At 40.0% G+C, this 21,322-nt stretch overlaps 1 protein-coding gene and 3 non-coding genes across 4 annotated transcripts; 2 read left to right on the top strand and 2 right to left on the bottom strand.

The window, feature by feature from the left end:
• The first annotated feature begins 641 nt into the window (after positions 1-641).
• Positions 642-8,802, top strand: GPX5 (glutathione peroxidase 5). Its single transcript, XM_061147372.1, has 5 exons — positions 642-722; positions 3,535-3,688; positions 6,631-6,748; positions 7,228-7,327; positions 8,431-8,802. Exons 1-5 carry the CDS (start codon positions 642-644, stop codon positions 8,635-8,637), a joined length of 660 nt encoding a protein of 219 aa, XP_061003355.1. The 3' UTR covers positions 8,638-8,802.
• Positions 8,803-13,128: 4,326 nt separating this feature from the next.
• TRNAI-UAU (transfer RNA isoleucine (anticodon UAU)) lies at positions 13,129-13,222 on the top strand. Its single transcript has 2 exons — positions 13,129-13,166; positions 13,187-13,222. It is a non-coding gene; the product is annotated as a tRNA-Ile (tRNA).
• Positions 13,223-16,055: 2,833 nt separating this feature from the next.
• TRNAR-UCG (transfer RNA arginine (anticodon UCG)) lies at positions 16,056-16,128 on the bottom strand. Its single transcript has one exon. It is a non-coding gene; the product is annotated as a tRNA-Arg (tRNA).
• A 4,628-nt stretch (positions 16,129-20,756) lies between these two features.
• TRNAT-UGU (transfer RNA threonine (anticodon UGU)) lies at positions 20,757-20,830 on the bottom strand. The gene has a single exon. It is a non-coding gene; the product is annotated as a tRNA-Thr (tRNA).
• Between the last annotated feature and the right edge of the window lie 492 nt (positions 20,831-21,322).

Below are 21,322 nucleotides of genomic sequence, written 5' to 3'. Positions count from 1 at the left end.
AAGGGAGAACACTGTATCCTACCACAGATGTCATTTGGTTCACTGTCTGGTGCCCAAGTTTCTTTTGGGCTGCTTGGTTTTTCTTACTGACTTATAAACATGTGAAAACATTTAATGTATAATGAACATATTAATGTGTAAAGATTTTTCCCTTCCTCAGGTCCAGTTTCCTTCTAACTCTCTTAGAGAGATCACATGTGATCCATTCTTTGATTTTTTTTTAAGCTCAAATAATAATATTAGGAATAGTATTTGGAATATCCATGTCATGCGTTTTTGCATTGAATTTACTGGGATGTCTGGGGGACTGCGTCTGCACCTAGACATGGCTATCCACTCAGAAAAAATAGATAATAGTCTTGAAGGAATGTGGAGAGCTTGCCCTCACCTTTTCATAATTCTGCCAGAATTTATGTGAGTCCCAGGTCCTCATCGCACTAGTGAGCGCTGAGTGCTCACGGGGGTGTGTGGTGAGGATGTGGTTTGAATTCTATGTCCTCTTGCGCCACTAATGCCCTAGAAATCATTGCTGCCCTGCGATTGGCCTACATAGGCTTGGGCTAGTCCATGGCAGAGTATCAAAAGGTTACTGGGTGCCCAACGACCTCAGACTCTCAGACCAGTGATCTGAAGATACTATCATGACTGTACAGTTAAGGGCCTCTTGTCTTTTTCTCCTTTTCCTAGCCGGCTTTGTTCAGACAAATTCCAGTCTAGAGAAGGTGAGTGACTTCCAGAGAGGGTGGGACAGGGTTCAAAGGTGGAGTCTTGGGTCCTGCTCCAAGATCCCACCCTCAGCCCTTCTTGTAAGGCTCTGACCTCTGCTTCCTCCCTCTAAACCTTTCTTCTCTTCTCCTTGAATCTTCTTCACTTCTATGGTGTTCCTTGAGCTGAATATGAGTAGGGACAAGAAAGCCTTTTTACTGTGGTCCTTTCTCCCCTTCTTCTCCAGGTAGAGGTTGCCTGGACATCCCTCCAGCCACCCCATCAGTATGCATCAGAGCTGGGTCTGAGGCATGGGCTATAGTGGGCATCAGAGTGACTGGGGATCAGGGTTTGGAGGAAAGTTTGAGTTGAGTCATCTCAGACACAGCTAAACAGGAAACATATGGAGGTGGAAAAACGAATGTGGAAGTTTTAGGGATGGATAAAATCAGAGTTATCAGAGAAACATAAAACATATGGAAAAAACTAATTGGAGGCTAAAACAATTGGATCTGAAGTTAGAAGTCTTGAATTCTGGCCTCAGTTCTATTTCCAATTCATGGCTTATTGATACAATTTAAAAGTTGCCTTATTGATAAAAATGTGTGTATAGCAATGGCAGGGGCAGTTTAGGAAAGAACAACAATAAACTAGAAGACCCAGAAGCAAAAAGCAATCAAAAATGAGGGGCAAGCAAACTCTCATTCACATAATGGGTTATCATTTTTGGCCTTAGACAAGTCACTTCACCTCCATTAGTCTCTGCTTTCTCACCATAAATGTGTGTATAAGAGGATCTACCCACTTGTTCACCCAGTTATGGGGTGGAGGGGTGAGCAAAAATTATCGTGCATATGATGTGGTCTATAAATGCAACTCTAGTAAGATCTTCCTTCCTCTTGATTAGATAACCTCTTGAGTGATTTCCCTTATTTTTGAAAGTTGATACAGTGTTTATGCTATCCGGTGCTGGCTACTTGGGTGTGGAGACCCTTGGCTGTAGAACTTGCTTAATATAGGCCAAGTCTGGAGATATTTGAGACATATCATGCAGATCTAAATAAATGTGAAATAACAATGAATATCAGGAGTAAGCTGGACTGGACCTAGAGGAGTCTTCAAGATCAGAGTCTAAGGCCACGCATTCTGGTACCCAACATGATTTTCAGGAATTTTCATCACAGTAGCAAAGGCGGGAAAAAGGCAAATTCTTAAAAATGTTTAGCAGGGAACCAGGCATAATGGAGATAGGAATGGATACTCTGATATAATGTTCTGTTTATATAAGTCTCAGTTTTGCTGGTGTATATTTGTGCGTGCATTTAGGGAAAGGTGCAAAAGCCGGAATAGAGAAAATGCCTCTCCCCAGGAGTAAAAGCTAAGTAGCTAAGTGTGCTAGGGATAGAATCAGTGGTAGTTTGGTTTGGTTTTGTGTTGGATCACTCCTTTAGGTGGGGCAGATGGTGTCTGACTAAAATCTTTTATAGTCCTTGCATTTCCAGGAAGTCTAGTTTAATCCTAGTTTAAGTCTGGACCTTTCTTATTAGATTATGTCCTTCCCTCCTTTCTCTGGTCAGTACCTCTCTGCCTTTTTCTGACTGGGTGGTTTGGATGTTAGCTTTCTTTTCATACTTTGGGATTTTACATTCCCTATATTCCAGAAACCATTTATAGCAGCTTCCCTAATATAAGGAAGGAAATCAGGATGTGCTGGTGAGCCCTGTGGAGTCAACACATTCTGGGTACTGCATGGACCCTGCATGGATAAAGACAGAGGAGAGATAAGATGAGATCTGCCTGTAGAGGTATTTAACCTAGGGACAGGCAATGAAAATTCCATGCTGAACTTATTTCTATTATGTGGAACTTTGCTCAAATATGTTCCATAGATTGGATAAGGATTAAGGTAGATGGAGCTGGTGGAGAAGGTAGGTATTAGATAGCTAGAGCACGATGGGTAAGGAGTTGGGCATGTGATAAGTTGGATGCTGCCAGACACAGTTTAGTGACCTGCTTACAGATGGATTTTTGAGCTCTCCATCTCTTTTCCTGGCAGCTACAAAAAGTTAGAATTTCATAGTATTGGCTTACAAGACCATCATATGAGTAAGAGTGCATTGAAAGAGAAAACTACTCAAGGTAGGAGTAATATTAGATTCTAGAATGCTAAACCTAGAAGCCTTTCAGGATCTAACAGGAATCTAGACAAATGTCTTCATTTTTACCAGTGGGGAAACTGAGGGCCAAGGATGAGAACTTCCCAGGATCACAAGGAACTCTTAACAATAGACCAAGCTTCTGATTCCCAGGTAGAGCTCTTTCCACTCCACCATGCTGATGAGTGGGGCAGGAAGTCAGAAGATCTAGGGAAAGTTAAAGAAGTAATAAGGCTATCTTGAAATACTTGGGCAATTAAAAACCTTCCCTTCACTGAGGGAATCCAGGCAAGATGCCTTCAACCCAGAGACAAGGGGTAGCTTCATTTTCAGAGAAGCAAGAAAGGCAGTATGCTTTTCAGTTTGACTTCACTTACTTCCAGGCCATCCCATTCCAGCTCATGAATCTGTGCTGTTTTCCATTCATCCAAGCAGTTCCTGGTATTTTACCTCTGCAAAGATAATAAAGAGACTTGACTGCCTGTTCCTCAAAAAAACCATTGCCTTTCAGGTCACAAGACCTAGTTTCAATCTTGTCATTCACACATTATATGACTCGTATTTGTTTTCTGGATCTCAGTTAATATATGTATTGTTTTTTGAATGGTTTGAAAGATTATATTGACATTAGGAATTATTATTACTAAAATTATGATTTTTTAAAATCTTCCAGATGGATTGCTACAAAGATGTGAAAGGCACCATCTATGATTATGACGCTTTCACTCTTAATGGAAAGGAACATATTCAGTTCAAGCAGTATGCGGGCAAGCATGTCCTTTTTGTCAATGTGGCCACCTATTGTGGTCTGACAGCTCAATATCCTGGTAAGAGTTCGTAGCCAAATGTCCTTGGGACTAATTTTCCAGCTTGTTATATTTTAAGTCATATTGGTATTATATTCTAATTTTAATTCTATATATCAAAATAAATACTCATGATCAAGTGACTTCATTCCCTAATGTCAGGAGTCAGCAAACTATGGTCCACAGGGCAAATCCAGTCAGCCTAATTTTGTAAATAAAGTTTTATTGAACACAGCCATGACCATTCATTTGCAGATTGTCTATGGTTGATATTATGCTGCAAGACAGAGTTGAGTAGTATGAGTGTTGGTGCCAGAGGCCATCTGAAATGACTAATCTGGACCTTCACAGAAAATGTTTACTGACCCCTTCCTACGTCCTGCCTCTGCTTTGCTCCTGAGATTTCCAGAAGAACCAATAATGTATTTGAGAGCTAGCAGCCTCTCTGAAGATTCAAGTCTTCTTAGCAAATACAGGAGGTAGGATTGATGTTTTTGAGACTTTTCCAGGTAACTTACAAAGACAGGGAAAAGAAAAAAGGGCTTTATACCTGGAGCCATTTGACTGGAGTGAGGGCTGGAGAGGAGACCATAAGAGAGGTGAACACTTGCTCTCCAACCTCAATGCCTCCTTCAGGTGTAGATTTTTCCCCTCTCTGTGATTATTCAGGGTGGAATGTTATCTTTCTCATATCTTAGGCCATATGGATTAAAAGCCAATAAATAATGAACAGGACTAATTTTTATCAGAAATAGATGCCTTTCTTATATTTGAACTAATAAGAACTTCATTTTTAAGTTTTTCATTATTATATTTTGAATAGGTACTGAACTATATTCACAAGGCTCAAAATTAAAGGAATAAAAAAGTTTAGAGTAAAAAGCCTTTTCATCTCTTTCCCTTCCCTTCTGATGACCAGTATTATCATGTTTACAAAATACATATGTATTCTTTTTTTTTACTTTTCTACCAATTGATGACATATAATAAATGATGATGATGATAGTCACTCAGTCATGTCCGATTCTTTTGGACTCATGGACTGTACCTGCCAGGCTCCCCTGTCCATGAGATTCTCTAGGCAAGAATACTGGAGTGGGTTGCCATTTACTTCTCCAAACAAGTAATAAATACAACCTGCCAATTTGCTTTTTTAAATTAATAAGATACCTTGGAGTTTGGATCATTTCCTCCCTCTGTTTTAAGATTGAATAATATTCTATTGGACCATACTTCATTTTGCCAGTTTATAGGGATTTTAAAAATCAATTTATTCAGTTCCAACTCTGTATGTAATAGGTGCAAGAACTGGGGAATAGTTTCTCAAGAACTGGAAGACAGGTTTCCTAATTAATAGTCTGTTTCCTAGAGGAGTCATTATCTATAGTGACTAAAGACAAGAGGGGAGGATGTGCAGAAAGTACTTAGGCAACATGTGGAAATAGGAAAGCAATCTTATATTGCAGAAAATAAAAATAAAAGGACTCAGAGGAACTATCCGTTGAACTGTTGCCTGAAAAGACTGTTCAGTTAGGGACTGGTTAGTGTTTGTAATGGAACTGAAGATGTCTGGCTCACAAAGGGTGAAAAAGAAGATGATTATAAAAGTCTGGGGAAACAAACTGAAAAACTTGGGGAAGGCAATTGGAAGCTTGTGTTTTGTTATATCAGTGAGGGTTTTTTAGGTAGAATGCATCTTTAACATCCTAAAGATTGTTAAAGAACACCAGAAAGCTCAACTTGAAATTTCTCTGGTTCTTTTTGCCCTTGTCAGATTTACCCCCCACTCCACCCAGAGTGAACTAACTTGTGAAGAGAAGTCCATTCTCATTGTGCATGTCTTTTCCTTTAAGGAAAAAAAAAAAGATTCAATCTACCAATTAACCAATCAGGGAAGGCAAACTGATGGTCAGTGATGTTTAAATGTGGTTTTTGTTTAAAATTAAAATTAAATTAAATTAAAATTTTTGTTTTTAAATTGTGGTACAAAAAGACAAAATATAAAATTTACCATCTTAACCATTTTTAAGAAGACTGTTCAGCAGTGTTAAAAATATTTATTGTTGTGAAACAAATCTCTAGAAATTTTCTATCTTGCAAAACTGAAACTCTGTATCCATGAAATAACAGCTCCCCTTTCTCCTTTCCCCCAGCCCCTGGTAACCACTATTCTATCTTCTGTTTCTATAAATTTGACTACTGTAGATACCACATGTATTTGTCTTACCTGCAGTATTTGTCTTTTCATGACTAGATTATTTCACTTAGCATAAAGATTCATTCATGTTGTAGCATGTGACATAATTTCCTTCCATTTTAAAACTGAATAATACTCCATTGTATATGGATAGATCACATTTTGTTTATGCATTCATCTATCAATGGACATTTGGGTTGCTTCCACCTCTTGATTTTTATGTACAGTGCTCCTATGAACATGGGTGTGCAAATATCTCTTTGAAACTCTGTTTTCAATTCTTATGCATGTATGCCCAGAATTGGGACTGCTGCTTTATGGTAGTTCTATTTTTAATTGTTTAAGAAACCTCCATGTTATTTTCCATAACAGTTATACCATTTTACAATCCCACCAGCAGTGATCTGGTGAGCTTTAGAATAATAAAGATGACTGGGGATCCACCTCAGAATAATGTTACCAGAAGAACTTCTGGAAAGGAATCCGGACATCCCTATTTTTAAGGAAAGGCCCCTGTCTGATTCTGATGTGCTGCAGACTTGGGAAATACTGCATTATAACAAAGGGCTTTTGCATACATGTCTGGGGATCTAGTATCTCATTTCAGCCCTGTCATGAACAGTCTTTCTGACTTAGATATTTTCCCCCTTTTCCTGGACTTCTGTTTTTTCCCCTGTACAATGGGTATTTCCAAGGATCACTCTGTCTATATACACAAGGCAGGCTCTCTGGCCAGGCCACCATATTGTCCATTTTCTACCCATAGAACTGAATGCACTACAGGAGGAGCTGAAGCCCTTTGGCCTAGTTGTGTTGGGATTTCCCTGTAACCAATTTGGAAAGCAAGAACCAGGAGAAAACTCAGAAATTCTTCCAGGACTGAAGTAAGTGCCTACTTAAAACCCTACAGAGATCTGTCTCTGTCTACCTTTCCTCCATTTCCAGAGGCACTTCCATTTGGGGAACTCCGGGATGGGCGGTGGGTTAATAGGCTTGGGGCACTTCCTACCTGATTTTAAATTTGGCCTTCACTGATGTGAGGCTGGCAGTGTCAGAGCTGCTCTCCCCTTCCCTGGGAAGTGAGACCTGGATGGATGGTGGAGGAGTGGGAGCACGGAAATAGCTCCTGGTGTTGCTGGTACTGAAACAATACAGATGGGAGACAGTGACAGCATGTGGAATAGAGAAAAATAAAGTGTCAGGGAGCCCAAAGTGTAACAATAGTCTTGTTTTCCCTTCCCAGCCCTGTTTTCTATATCTCCACCTCTGTTTCCCCTTTTTCGTAACCTCAAATCCTGGTACCCTATTATAATTTTCTCTCTTATATTCTGGAGCTTCCTGGGAACATTATGGTTCATTGCAGGTATGTCCGTCCAGGAGGAGGATATGTACCTAATTTCCAGCTGTTTGAGAAAGGGGATGTGAATGGTGAAACAGAGCAGAAAGTCTTCACCTTCTTAAAGGTGAGTTAAATTACTGACCTAAGCTTTTTCTTCCTTAATATTCCTAAAGTAGAGTTGGTGTGGTAGAAATGGATGCAAGGGCTCCTGCCTGGAGGAGGGGTTGGACTCTTTGGAAGAGATCTCCTTATAAGCATAGGGACTAGGGTTAAATTTTTTAGTATCTGTGATGCTCTGGCTTTGTGGTACAAAGCATTGTGTAGAGTGCCACCTTTCACTGGGACCACTCTTTTGTTCATTGACATTCATTCATTCAAGGAACATTTGTTGAGTGCCTGCTATCTATAAGGCAGTTTGCTAAACAATAAGGGTATAGAAATGAACAGACGCAGTCCCTGTTCCTCGATGAGTTAATATTGGAGAAGACAAAAAAAAAAAAAAAGGCAGATTGCATAATACAACGCAATAAGTGCCTTTTATGAAACACCGGCTCTTAGATACAGAGAATGTGAGAACTAAGAAGGGCCCTTAATGATCATCAGAGTTCAGTGTTCTTAAATGCTGGACTGTGGGCCAAGGTTGACCCATTCTGAGATTTTTATATATACTCAGTAAACTGAAAAAACAGGGCAATGTAAGGAGGGTTTCATAAACCTCAACTGATTTATAGAGCTGCCCTTTATTCTAAGATTAGGACACATATGTAATTTATTCTTATAATTACCTCTTTAAAGCTAAATGAAGTAATGGTGTTTTTAAATTTTTCTCTTATTTTTCAAAACAAAATATTGGAACTCCATATTGGCCCCAAAAGGTATTTTCGAAAGATGACTGGCCCATGGAGCATCAAGATCTAGGAAACCACATTCTAATCTATTCACTTTGCAGAAAAGGAAATTGAGAGCTAGAGAGGTGACATATCTCATTCATAGGAACAGGATTTTGTGATGGGGTCACTGGGAGAAACAAAAAGAGGGAATAAACTTTTGCTATAATATCTACAGCTTTCTTGGTAGTTAGCATGGCTGTGATTCAGAGAATATATTAAGAATCATAGGAAATGAAAATATCTCAACATAAGAGGGTTATCTGTGGGTGAAAATAGCCTGGATCATCCATGAGCAGAAATGATTCCGTCATTTCTCTTTTCCATCTCTCTGCTGCAGCAATCCTGTCCTCACCCTTCTGAGATTATGGGCTCAATCAAACATATATCCTGGGAACCCATCATGGTCCGTGACATCCGCTGGAATTTTGAAAAGTTCCTAGTGGGACCTGATGGTGTCCCTGTCATGCGCTGGTTTCATCGGACTCCCGTCAGTACAGTCAAGTCAGATATTCTGGCATACATGAAACAGTTCAAAACCAAATAAGAAGATCAAGTTGGGGGCAGGAGCCATCCTGCTTCTTTACCTGAAGACCTGTTTTAAAAAAAAAATCTTTTCTCTACATTCTCTTCCTAAATGCCCTCCACTTGACTAAATCACCTCTATAGTGCCAAAATTCCCACTCTCTATCAAGTAGATTTATGTTCAGAAGGCTACTACTATTTCTCCCTGCAGGAGTATGTGGGTAAGAGAAAAGAATGGAAAACCTAAACCCTCAGCTATCTGTTACAAGTTTAATAAAGCTCATATATATATATCCCTAGAGGAGGGCATGGCAACCCACTCCAGTATTCTTACCTGGAGAATCCCCATGGATAGAGGAGCCTGGCAGGCTGAAGTCTATGGAGTCACAAAGAGTCAGATATGACTGAGCGACTAAGCACAGTGTATATGTGTAGATATCTATACATATTTATATATATCAAAGGAAAATCATTCATCCATGAGGATAGGTCAATTTGCCATGATATCCTGAAAAAGAATGTTCCTACACATTCTGAGTCTTCCTTCCCTCTCTACCCTAAATGTGTAGAATTGACAATGTGGTGAATAGCCATACAATTTAAGTTCTACTTCATAACATTTGTCTTCCCCTAGAAGAAACATGTGAAGTCAATTTCCAAATATTTTCAGATCAGTCTTTTTCCATGACACCCCACCCATCCCTGCCTCCACTGATCTGTCACTCTTTTGTAGGAGCCCTAGATAGAGTGGGGGCAAGAAATCACCTCACATGAAGGAAAGAGCATCTCCATGATGGTGGCAGACAGAGCCTCTTTCTAATTCGGACCCTACAAAAACTTTCCTCTGTCTGATCTTTAGTGTATTCAGATTATGACACTTGGGCAGAGCATCCTTCAAAAGATAGGCTTTCCCTTCTCAACCCTAGAACCCTTAGCTTCAGAACCAGCCCTGCAACTATCTCCAATAAAATGTTTCCTACAGCATGTGGAATCACTGTGATGGTTTTCAAATCCTATCCAGAGCTCAAACTCATTTCCTCTCTCTCTTCTTCCTCACTGTGACTGTCACAGATGGTGTATTGACTAAATACCTGGACCCTTTAGATTGAAGATTTACCTTCCTAGATCCTTGGAAGGTTGTTACCTGATGACTCTCAACTGTCATCCCTCTTTAGGAATTGTCTCAGGTCAAGCTCACATTTCATTTCCAAGGGCAGCCTATATCCAATTACTGGTCTATGAGAGGTATAACAGCCAAGATCTGACTTCTCAACTTGGGACGTATCTAAAGGACCCATTCCAGTGGTGGAGGCCCGCCAGGAGCAGACAAATGCTCTTTTGCACTTGCACTGCAGCTCAGTTTTTTCCTATGACAAATTTTGATTCTTCATTGCTTCTCAGGTGGTCACTGAGATAGTGCCCCAGTAAAGTTTCTGAATGCAAATCCCCATCTTGGAGTCTTTCCAGGGAACACAAAATGCAGTAGTTGATACCAAAAGTATCTGAGAAAGAAAATGCTAAGATGAGGTGTTTTTTTTTTTTTTTTTTTTTGCCCCACCCATGCAGCAAGTGGGGATATTAATTCCCTGACCAGGGATGGAACCCATGCCCTTGAAGTGGAAGTGCTGTGTCTTAACCACTGGACTGCCAGGGAAGTCCCTAAAATGAGATTTTTGAAGCTGGATTATCCATCTGGTTGGCAGTAAAGGGATTGGTAGAACACAAACAGCCACTGGCACAAAGTAGCAATTTTTAAAACTTTCACTCAACCTGAACTGAGATGCTCTACCGGTGGATATGCAAAAGCAGATGTGATGTATCAGTTGCTTGATAAATGTGGGAGAGATGGTAATAATAATGTAATAGAATTCTTCAGTAGAAGAAACTGATGCCTTGGAGAGAGATGATTAAATGCTGAAGATGATATCTCATCAAATAAAGTGAAAGGCACTCAGTTGTGTCCAACTCTTTGGGACCCAGGCCAGAGCCTTTTCCTTCTCCAGGGGAATCTTCCCAACCCAGGGATTGAACCCAGGTCTGCCCACATTGCAGGCAGATTCTTTTACTAGCTGAGTCACAAAGGAAGCCCATCAAGTTGAGGCTAATGTGAAAGCCAGAGTCTCCATAGGAGGGTATAAGGAAACTCTCATATCCTGCAACTCAAGGGCACAAAAAGCTAAGGTTCAGCTCCAAGATTTAATCACAGGAATAGTAGGACTCCAAAGTAGGTTAAATTCTCAAACTAGATTATCTTCTATGCCTAGGTCATGGCCTCAATTGGAAAAGAACAGAATATTGAGACATTGGATGGAGACATCTGGTGGGATGCATTGTTGCTGTTGAGTCGCTAAGTCATGTTCAACTCTTTGTGACCCCATGGACTGTAGCCTGCCAGGCTCCTCGGTCTATGGGACTTCCCAGGCAAGAATAGTGGAGTGGGCTGCCATTTCCTTCTCCAGGGGATGCATTAGAACATAGAAATCTCCAGATTTCCCAAGATCCTTTGAGCTTTTTAGAAGTAGCCCAATCCTCCTTATCAAGGTTTAGTTAGTCCTTCTCCCTTGAAGACAATGCAGAGATCTCTCCTCTGCCAAACATGTACCTCTGCCACCCATTCAGCATCCTTCCATACAGTACTAAATTCTAAGTGTTCTGGATCAAGGAGAGTAGAATGCAAAGTTAGTTGATGTAGAATACACTGATACTAGAGCATTCTCCCAAAGTACAGAATTTTTATATGCTGGCAAAAACTCAACGTACTGTTAGGATTCTCCTGCTTAAAAAAGCAAAAGCTCTCACTAAATGTGGTAAGAATGCCAGGACTGTTGAGATTGATGGCAGAAAGAGGGACCAAAAACTCAAAGAAGTGGACATGCTAGAGTGGATTTACCATGTAAGACTAGAAAACCCACTAGAGGAATGGGTAACAGGAGAGTCAAAGGATATTCTGTTTGGGGGTGGGAGAAGGCATGTGTTGGGAGGGGGACACTATCATTATTAAGAAGTTCCATGGTGAGTGTCCTCTATTGGCCCTGCGCTGGTGATATGAGATTCTGCTACAGAAGTGGCTTCACTGACAGCAATGGGAATTATAGGATCTTGAAACAGTTCATGCCAGAAATAGCAGCACTCAATTGGTCAGAATCTGGTCAGTCTGTGCATGTGCACGCGCCAGGTGTGGGTGGGCAAAGTTACTGTAATGAAAGACAATTTCAGAGAGGTAGCCAACTTTGTAGTGTTGAGATGATTAATAAAATACAGCATCCCTAGAAACAAAATAGATGGGCAGCCAACAAGCATATCGCTGTCTACACATAAGAAATCAAGGATAATCAGAAGACTGAGGGTAGCTGACCCAGTTAAAAATAAAATCACAATACCTTGCCCAGTTTCTGATCTTAAACCAGTTTTCAGATCTGACCTCTTAGATTAAAGAAGAAGCCAAGTCCTGAGGACCCTGCAGTGCCACTGAAAATATATAGAATATAATTCCCCCATTTCTTTCCTAAATGGACTTATATCCATTTACTCAACAATCATAGACTCAATAAAGAGAAAAACCCTCAGATTTCAAGGACTGTTGGAAACAAGGTCCAAGTGAATAATGATATGGAAAGACCCAAAGTGTCATCACAGCCCCTCTGTTAAAATGGAGGTAATGGGGGTCTGGTTCACAGTGTGTCCACTCAGGCCATGGATCCATCTGGTGGAAGTTACACATTGTCCCAAAATGTGTAACTAGAATGAAAAAAGCTTGAAATGAACCACAAATATAAACAATATATTTCTCTGAGTATGAGACTTCAGAAAATTTTCAAGTTACCACCTTTTTGTTTTTCTGCATTTCCTTAGTCTGTATTGCATTTAATATAGTTGATTTAAACTTAATACATTTAAAACAGTGCTTTTTCTAAAGGAAATATTAGCTCTGTGAATGTTTCAGGATAGCAAAGTATTTTAATATTCTTAAGTTAAAAAAACAGTGACTGGGTCGGGGTGGGACAGGTGGCATCTGAAGCAGAGGGAAAGTCGGCCGAGAGTAGGGCAGAGCCGAGACAGAGGTGATGCAAGAAAGCAGAATCGCTGAGATGAAAAGTCCCCGGGAATTCGGAAGCAATGAAAATGCACTGTGGTCTTACAGACGGAGTACACACTCCTGAGTGGAAAGCTTCCTGCCTTTGTGGAACCAATGTAACCTTTTTTTTTTTTTCCCATTCAAATGCTTTCAAATAAGTCTGAAATTAGAGAAGCCGTGGGACTATGAGCGGAAAATCAAGATGGAGATGACCGCGACGCTCAATCGCGGCTGCATCTCTGTACTGTGGGGGAAACGGCGGCAGATTGGCTGATACCAACTGATCAAAGACTGCTGCTGTGAACCGCATATCAGATTCAAAGAGAAAACCCCGTATCAAAAGGTGCTATTTTATTCATAATATTAACTATCTTAAATAAAAGTCTTCATCTGTGAAAGTATATTCACTTACACCTGCCCAAACCCCCACCTAGCAGAGCTCCAGTGGCGCAATCGGTTAGCGCGCGGTACTTATAAGACAGTACGCTTGTGAGCAATGCCGAGGTTGTGAGTTCGAGCCTCACCTGGAGCAAGTTTTACTACTCTCTAGCCACATGAGACAGGTTAAATTTGAGGTCCCCACAAAGAGATCAACGGTTGGGATTTACATACTAGAGCTTGGTTGTGGTTTGTCTTAAAATTCTCTGTTTACGGTCGTGCATGGTTAAGTACCATCCCGCTGATTTCGATACCTTCCTTCTTCCGACACTTTGGCAATTTAACTTTTGTCTCTTGCCAAGAATGTTTCACAGTAATAAACTACGTCTGACTTGTCAATTATGTGAAATGTGGACGATCTTGGTTTTCTAAAAGTATCCCAGTGGAAAATTTCCTGTATTTGAACCTGCTTTCCTCAGTTTCTCCACTCATCCGGGCTTCCTCTAAGGTGCTTATTACTCTTTATAAGTCCATGCAGTTTGTAGATATATCAGACACTCAGGAACTCAGTCTCAGGAAGGGAGTTGAACCAGGAGTCTGTGTGTGGGTCACTTAATCTCACCTTCTGGATCTTAAACATTATCAGAGTCATCCTGAGACAAGGACATGGAGCTCTCTGGCTTTACAAAAATTTATAATTGCACGTGTTCAAATGCTCAGCACTATCAGTGCTTTTTCAGCTGCTGCTACATTTTGGAGTGCTTACATTCTCCCTGGCCCCACCCTGAGCTACCCACTAGGTAAAGGTGGGTTCAAAACAAGGTTCACAGACCAATTCAGATTACATTGGTAAAGAAGTGATAATGGATAATTTACTTACCAAGATATAGCAATAGTGGCTATTCACAGTGCTGTTTTTAGTATTAAATGAGATAACAAATCATTGTTTGATTGATTGATTGTTGTTGTTCAGTCACCAAGTCCTGTCACAAATTCCCATTATGCATGTCCCTTTGGAATATGATTGTACAGCAGCTACCACCAAGAGGTGGAGTCTATTTCCCTCCTTGTATGTGAGCTGACCTTGTAATTTGTCCAATAGAATGCTGTGGTACTGATGTTGTGGGAGTGAGGTGGTGGGAGTTTCAATACAAGGGTTCAAGAGCCTTATAACTTCTGCTTTTGTCATCTTGGGACCCTAAGACATCATGTGAAGAAATCCCACCTAACTTCCTGAAGGATGGAAGATCATGTGAAGAGAGAGTCCCAGTCATCCCAGTCATTCCAGATGACACCCCAGACAGTGAGTGGGAACATTTTGGACCATCTAGTCCCAGTCAGGCTGCCAGATAACTGCAATCAATGAGTGACCACAAGCAAAACCAGCAAAAGAATTGCCTATTTGAGCACAGCTCAATAACTGACCTGCAGAATTGGAAACTAAATGTTGCTTTAAGTCACCCACAAAATCTGGGTGAGGTTTGTTACAAAGATGTAGATGACTGACATAAGCATTTAGCATGGAATCAGACTCCATAACAAGCAAGCAGATTGATTTAGTGAGTAAAATTACCCATAAAGAAAAGCCCAAGTCTAGACATCTTTACTGCTAAATTCTACTGTTTTTAAAAAATTGATACTAATTCTTTACAGACTCTTACAAAAATTGGAAAAGGAAGCCATCATTACCCTGATGCTAAAGTCAAACAAAGACATCATGAGCTAAGAAAACTACAGACCAATATCTCTTATAAACATGGACATAAAAATTCTCAACAAAATACTAACAAACAAAATCCAGCAACAGATGAACATATTACAAAAGGACCTGAGGAAACGTTTGAGGATGGTGTCTGTCTTCATTATCTCTTTTGTAGTCGTGGTTTCATGAGTTATACATACGTCAAACTATAAGTTTAAATACAAGCAGTTTAAGGAAATTATGCCTCGATAAAGCTGTTCAAGAAGTACACTCACAGGAAAAAATCATTACAGCATTCGGCATGAGCAGTTGTGGATTTTTTTTTTTTTCTTTCTTTCTCTTTTTCCTATACTGTGGAAGAGTTGTGTCTGGTTAGACTTATTTCTTCTTTGAATGTTTTAAAGAAGTTCGTAGTAAACAGAAGGACATGTAATTTTCTCAGTAGGAAGACTTGACAACTAATTCAAAATATTTCATAGTTTAAGACCATTTACAATTGCAATTCCTACTTGAATCTAATTTGAACCGTCATATTGTTCTATGAATGTGTCCATTACACCTAAACATTCAAATGTATATGACCACGTTCTTTCCACTTGTGCAGAAGCTGCTCCCTGTTTATTATAATTTGCCTGACAGGTCTCTTCTCATGGTTCCAGGTTTCTGTTTTAACCCTGGCTCCTCAGATACTGCTTAACGTTCAACTAATTCATCCCGCAACGTGTGGGAGAACCCATAGCTGGTCTCCGAGAACCCACAGAAAGACGGTGCACCTCTCAGGTGGCATCCACGTGAATCAGGAGCCAGATCCTCTAAGATGTGGCAAGTTTTCCTGTCGAAAGGGGGCGCCATTTAAACTGACTTACAAAAAGCAAATCTCAACATTTTCAGCGTCGAAGTACAGAGCGGCACCTGAAAACCAATGGAATAGTCGTACGCTAAAATAAGAGACGTCCAGACGTCCTGCCGGACGAGGAGAGCAGAATTCCTTGACATTCGTGCCTTGTGGCACCCACCTCACTCACTGGGTCCGCCCAACCCCCTGCAAGAGGGTCCAAAAGACCAGGGCTGGCGCTCTTCGCTATCTCCACACCTGTGTGCCTGCCTGACCAAGGACTCCTATGGTGCAAAAGGCTCGATGGAGAGGGCTGGCGCCGACCCCACTTACTGAATCACTTATACCCAACGGGAGATCTCTGGAGTGCTCTGATGCTATAATTTGGGATTTGAGAGCTGGAACAGTGATATCTGGGTAAAGGTAGCAGGAATGTGAAAAAGGAAGTCACAACCACGAAGGGATTCGAACCCTCAATCTTCTGATCCGAAGTCAGACGCCTTATCCATTAGGCCACGTGGTCCTCTGTTCTCAGGGTGAAGGAAAATATTACAAGTATTGAGAATCTGGGCGATTCTTGTTACTGTAACTCTTATGAAAAGATACCTTTCCCATCAATTTTACTTAAAAGGTGGTGTCATTGGTACAAAACCCAAGTAAATTTTTAAAGAAGTTATGGTTAGAGACTAGGGCAAAATGGAAATTCCGCTTTTCTCCAAACTCTACCCTTAGCCTGACACCAAATTTCTTTTCTGAACAAAATTTTACACTTGTATTGTAATGCCTCTTCAATCGGTTGATTAACCTGTTTAAAAAAAAAAAAAAAAAAAGGATTGAAATGTCTTTCTGTAATCACGGCTACAAAGGCTCGATTTACCTTCAGAATGAAGACAAAGTCAAAATTAAGACCCTATGGGAGTAAGTGAAAATTACAAAAAAAAAAAGACCGCTCCTGGCATCCTCTCAGCTGGGCGCCCAATCCTGCCAAGACGTTTTCAATTAGGATTGAATTGAGAAGCATCTTCCTAGGCCTGGCCTTTCTTGGAAACCACGAAGAACAGGCCCACTGAGTACCCTCCAGGGACACCTTAGTAAAAACCCCAACGATTGTACTTACTGAATAATTAGAAAATGTCCCTCCTCTTGTGCAGCCACTGGGTTGCGGGGTTGTGTGACTGAGAGGGAAGGAACCATTCTTCAGGTTAGAAAGGTTGGATTTTGACCCTCATCTCAGCGGATCTCGACCCCCCCATTAGTGATGGTGCGGGCGAGGAAAGCACAAGGGTGGTGGGAAGGCGCGGGGGAGGCCTGGAGGAGTTACTCACACCGCCTGCTTTGGACCCTGTTCCTGAGGGGTGCGGTGGGCGCGGTGAAAGCAACCCAGCTGGAATCTGAAGCATTTGGGGGGGCCTCATTCCCCATTATTAGGAACTGCGAGGGCCTGATTTTGGTCTTCATCTAACCTGCCTTCTCAGAGCATTAGGGCTCCCCGCCCGGAAAAGTTGAGGTTACATAGATTTTTCACAATTTAGAGATGCTGGAGAAGCAGCGTTTTCTCAAAAGCTTCTGAGCAGTGACTGCACCCTGAAGAGGCTGCTCTCTTTTGCTTGCTTTCCAGGAAAGCACCATCCCGGTTCTCTGGGCCACAGCAGGTTAAAGTGACAGACTGTCTGGGGTCTGTCCTTAATCCAGCCTTCAGTAAGCATTCCAGGAACTGAAATCTAAAAGATGAGAAAGGTTAGCAAAAAATAAAATAAAATAAAAAGCAAAAGAAGAGTACATCCAAAAGGTGGATCAGAATGTGCAAAGGTGTAAGAAATTTTGCCCAATTAGTTTGAAGTTTTAAATGAAATCGTAAATTCTGCGACAACAAAAAATTAAATTTCACTAAAGAAAAATTAGCAAATATGAATAGTCCCAAACCATTAAACCATAAATACTCAAAAATTTTTCCCACAGAGAAAACTCCAAACCCAGATACTTTAATCTGAAAGTTCCCACGACTGAGGGACTGAACTGAACTGAACTGATTCTCTACTAGTCAAAAGGAAAGCAAAAAAATTAAAAGCTGTGATGACTAGAAAGGAAGAAACAGAACTGACTTTTTCTTTTTAACAGATCGTGTTGGCAACCTACTCCAGTATTCTTGCCTGGAGAATCCCATGGACAGAGGAGCCTGATGGTATCACAAAGAGACACAACTCAGTGACTGAACACATATACATAAAAATACTTATGTACAAAGATCAAACAGAAAAATTATTATAAATAGTGTCAGAGTTTTACCACATTTTCATGACAGCTATAAAAATTTAGTTATATGCAATAAAGAAATACCTAGAAATCACACAAAATGATATATTATGATAATATTTCAATAACAAGGAAACATTCCAAAACAAATACAACATGGTTTCATGTATAGAAACTACAAACTAAGCATATTAAATAATCTGTTGTGTTCAATACATGTATTAGTAGTAAAGCTTAAAAGCAAGGGACTGAATGGGAGGGAGGCTCTAGAGGGAAGGGATATGTGTATACTTAAAGCTGATTCGTGTTGTTGTACAGCAGAAGCTAATACAAAATTGTAAAGCAATTATATCCAATTAAGGAAAAAAAAAAAAAAAAAAAGAACTAAGGACTCAACCATGTGCATGAGAAATCTTGGGAATAAAGTATCCAGTCCCTTCAGATGGCTGCAACCAGTTCCTGACTGAAAAATTAACTGCAACCCCATGAGAGACCTCCAAGCCAGTGCCACCCAGCTAAGCTGCTTCTAGATTTCTGATGCACAAAAATTGCTTGAGAATAAATGTTTATTGCTGTTTTACGGTTTTAAAAAAAAAGCAAGGGAATGACAATCACAAGCATTAACATAGTAGTTATCTCAAGTGAGAGAGAGATGTAGAGTGGAGTGGGGCAAATGGAACTTATAAAATAAAGGCAATGTTCTCTTTCTTAATTGGTGGCTTTGTTTTTCTTTTTAAATTATTTTTAATTGAAATGTAACAAACATGCAGGAAAGTGTCCAAACAGAAGCATATACAGAATACTTAATTTATGTAGATATATATCTGAATATATATGTATGTGAGTGAAAGTCACTCACCAGAATACTGGAGTGGGTAGCTGTTCCCCTCTCCAGGGGATCTTCCCAACCCAGGGATCGAAACCCAGGTCTCCTGTATTGTGGGTGGATTCTTTACCAGCTGAGCCACCAGGGAAGCCCTTATATATGTATATATAGATGTATATATCACTGAATATTTACAAAGAGAACATGTCTATGAACTCTCATTCAGATCTTTTGTTCCAATTTATTGCCACTATTTCTATCAAATTGAATCAAGAATTAAGTTTTGTCACCTAGGTTGTCTGTGTCAAGAAATACCAGAAGCCCCTCTCATGTGCCTCCTAACTACTTTCTTCTTAAGGGTAATCACATTTTGGATTCTGATATCGTCTATTAGCTTTGCACATTTTAAATAACATATAAATAGAATTTTACAATGTGTACTCTCAGGTCCGGCTACTTTTGTGCAGCACTATGAGGTTCATCCATGTTGTTGTATTCAATGATGTTATTTGTATTTACATATATAGTCATACACATATATAATAATATTATATTAATATGCCACAATTTATCCATTCTAGTGGTGGATATATGAGTTATTTTTAGTTTGTGAAAATTGTGAATAGGGCTGTTAGGAACACTTTTGTATATGCTTTTCTGTGGACTTGTACACAGATTTCTATTGAAAACTGTAATTAAGAAATTGACCCCATTTCTGATATTTGCTGACAGCTTTCAAGACCCATCACCCTCACATCAAAGCCAGCCCACAGAAAGTGCTTAAGCTCTCTCAGAGAGAAGATCAAACCATGCTAGTCCTGGTTCTCATTTAAGAATCTTCATTCCCCTCTCCCCTCCACAGCCTGCCCTTTAACCCTGTAAAAACCAAAGCCCATCACCCCTCCTTGCTCTTCCAAGACATTTTTGGACTTACCTGAGAGCCTCCTCTAGTCTCCCCAGAAAACTTCATTATGTGAAAGATAAATGTTTTCGTATCTCCCTGGTACATATGTAGCATTATCGATCTTGCCATTTGAATCATTTGGGTACAGTGACCATTTCATTTCAGCTGAATGATTGCAAGATAGATGTGCACTCAAGAGTGGACTTACAGAGTCACAGCAAGTGACTTTACTACACTTTTTTTTGGCAAGCAGCATATATGATTTCCATATATCTGTAATTACATGTAAGAGAAATGGACAAACTGAAAATGGGAAAAAATAAAATATGACAAACTAGATAAAAAGATAGATGAAAAACAATTATCCATAACCAAACAAACTCGGCTGGTGAATGCAAGACTATTTCAACTCTATTTCAATGCTATAGAAATGCTAGTGCCAGTTGGGCTAATGAAAAAAACTTTATGTTGATTCAGGTTTTCTTTTGTTTACAGAAAGTTTTTTTTTTTTTTTAATTGAAGTATAATTGACCTACAAATTCTATGTTAGTTCCAGTTGCACAATATAGTGATTTGATATTTCCATTACAAAATAATTACCATGATAACTCGAGTTACAATACAAAGATATTACAATATATTTTTTTTTTACTGTATTCCTCATGCTGTACATTTTACCTTCATGACTGATTTATTTTGTAACTGGAATTTTGCGCCTGTTAATCTCCCTCACCTATTTCACTCATCCCTCCACGCCCCCCGCCCCCAACCACAGTCAATCCATGTGGCCCGAAACTTCGAGAATATGCGTATTCAACACCTCTCTGACCCCTCCCGGGATGGGGACAACCATCCCATAATGGAGGTGAAGCGGGTTTATTTATTTCCCCAGAAAGTGACCTTCGCAAGTTCACTTGCCTTTTTGTGATGGGAAGAAGAGTGTTGCAGAGATTTACGATCATTCTTAGGGGAGTCATTCTTCGGGATATGGAGGAGGCAGGGGTTTGGTACTTCTTTGAGGGGAGGAGTGTTTATGATCATTCTTAGGGTTCTGCCTTTTTCCGGATCGGGAGGAGGCAGAGGGGGTGGTACTGTAGTACTGAAATCAGAACAGAACTGTAGTACTGAAATCTTCATCCTTTCTCAGGAACAAAGAGGCGTGCAAAATAGGCCCTACTGGGATTCGAACCCAGGATCTCCTGTTTACAAGACAGGCGCTTTAACCAACTAAGCCATAGAGCCAGACGAAGGACAACGTTTGAAAGAAACTTTAAATCAATTTTCTTTGTTACTTTGAAAAAATATCCAGATCTTTTCCAATCTTACTTGTATACAGGTTGTGCCCATTTCAGTGACTGAACAAAGGGCTTGACAATGTGATGATTACTATGCCTCACAACGACATAAAAGTTAAAATGAAAAAAAAAAAAAAAAAGTTAAAATGAGGCCACAGACACCACATCCGAGTCCTGAATTTGAGTAAAAGTATTGTAATACATTATATTTCTATAGCACTTTGGAATTTACCAAAATTCGCCTCTCTGAACATCAAAGGCAATCCCAAATAATGAGCATTTTATCATTCCTATTTTATATTCAACTCCAAAAACGTTTAAGGACTTGTTCAAGTTTACACAGATAGCGAAGAACTGGAGTTGAGACGAACTCATTTTCTGATGCTAATTCATTACCATCTGAGTCACCACGGAAGCCCTCTGATGCTAATTCAACCAC

The sequence above is a fragment of the Dama dama genome, chromosome 7 (assembly GCF_033118175.1).
Source record: "Dama dama isolate Ldn47 chromosome 7, ASM3311817v1, whole genome shotgun sequence".
Taxonomy (NCBI): Eukaryota; Metazoa; Chordata; class Mammalia; order Artiodactyla; family Cervidae; genus Dama; species Dama dama.
The sequence above is the reverse complement of the archived record's forward strand: the minus strand, read 5'-3'. Positions and strand labels throughout refer to the sequence as shown.

Bases quoted from the DNA above. Each gene is read 5' to 3' on its own strand.
- GPX5 (XM_061147372.1), top strand. From the start codon at position 642: ATGACTGTACAGTTAAGGGCCTCTTGTCTTTTTCTCCTTTTCCTAGCC. The intron at 723-3,534 runs GTGAGTGACTTC...AAAATCTTCCAG, and splicing joins CAAATTCCAGTCTAGAGAAG to ATGGATTGCTACAAAGATGT. The intron at 6,749-7,227 runs GTAAGTGCCTAC...GGTTCATTGCAG, and splicing joins GAAATTCTTCCAGGACTGAA to GTATGTCCGTCCAGGAGGAG.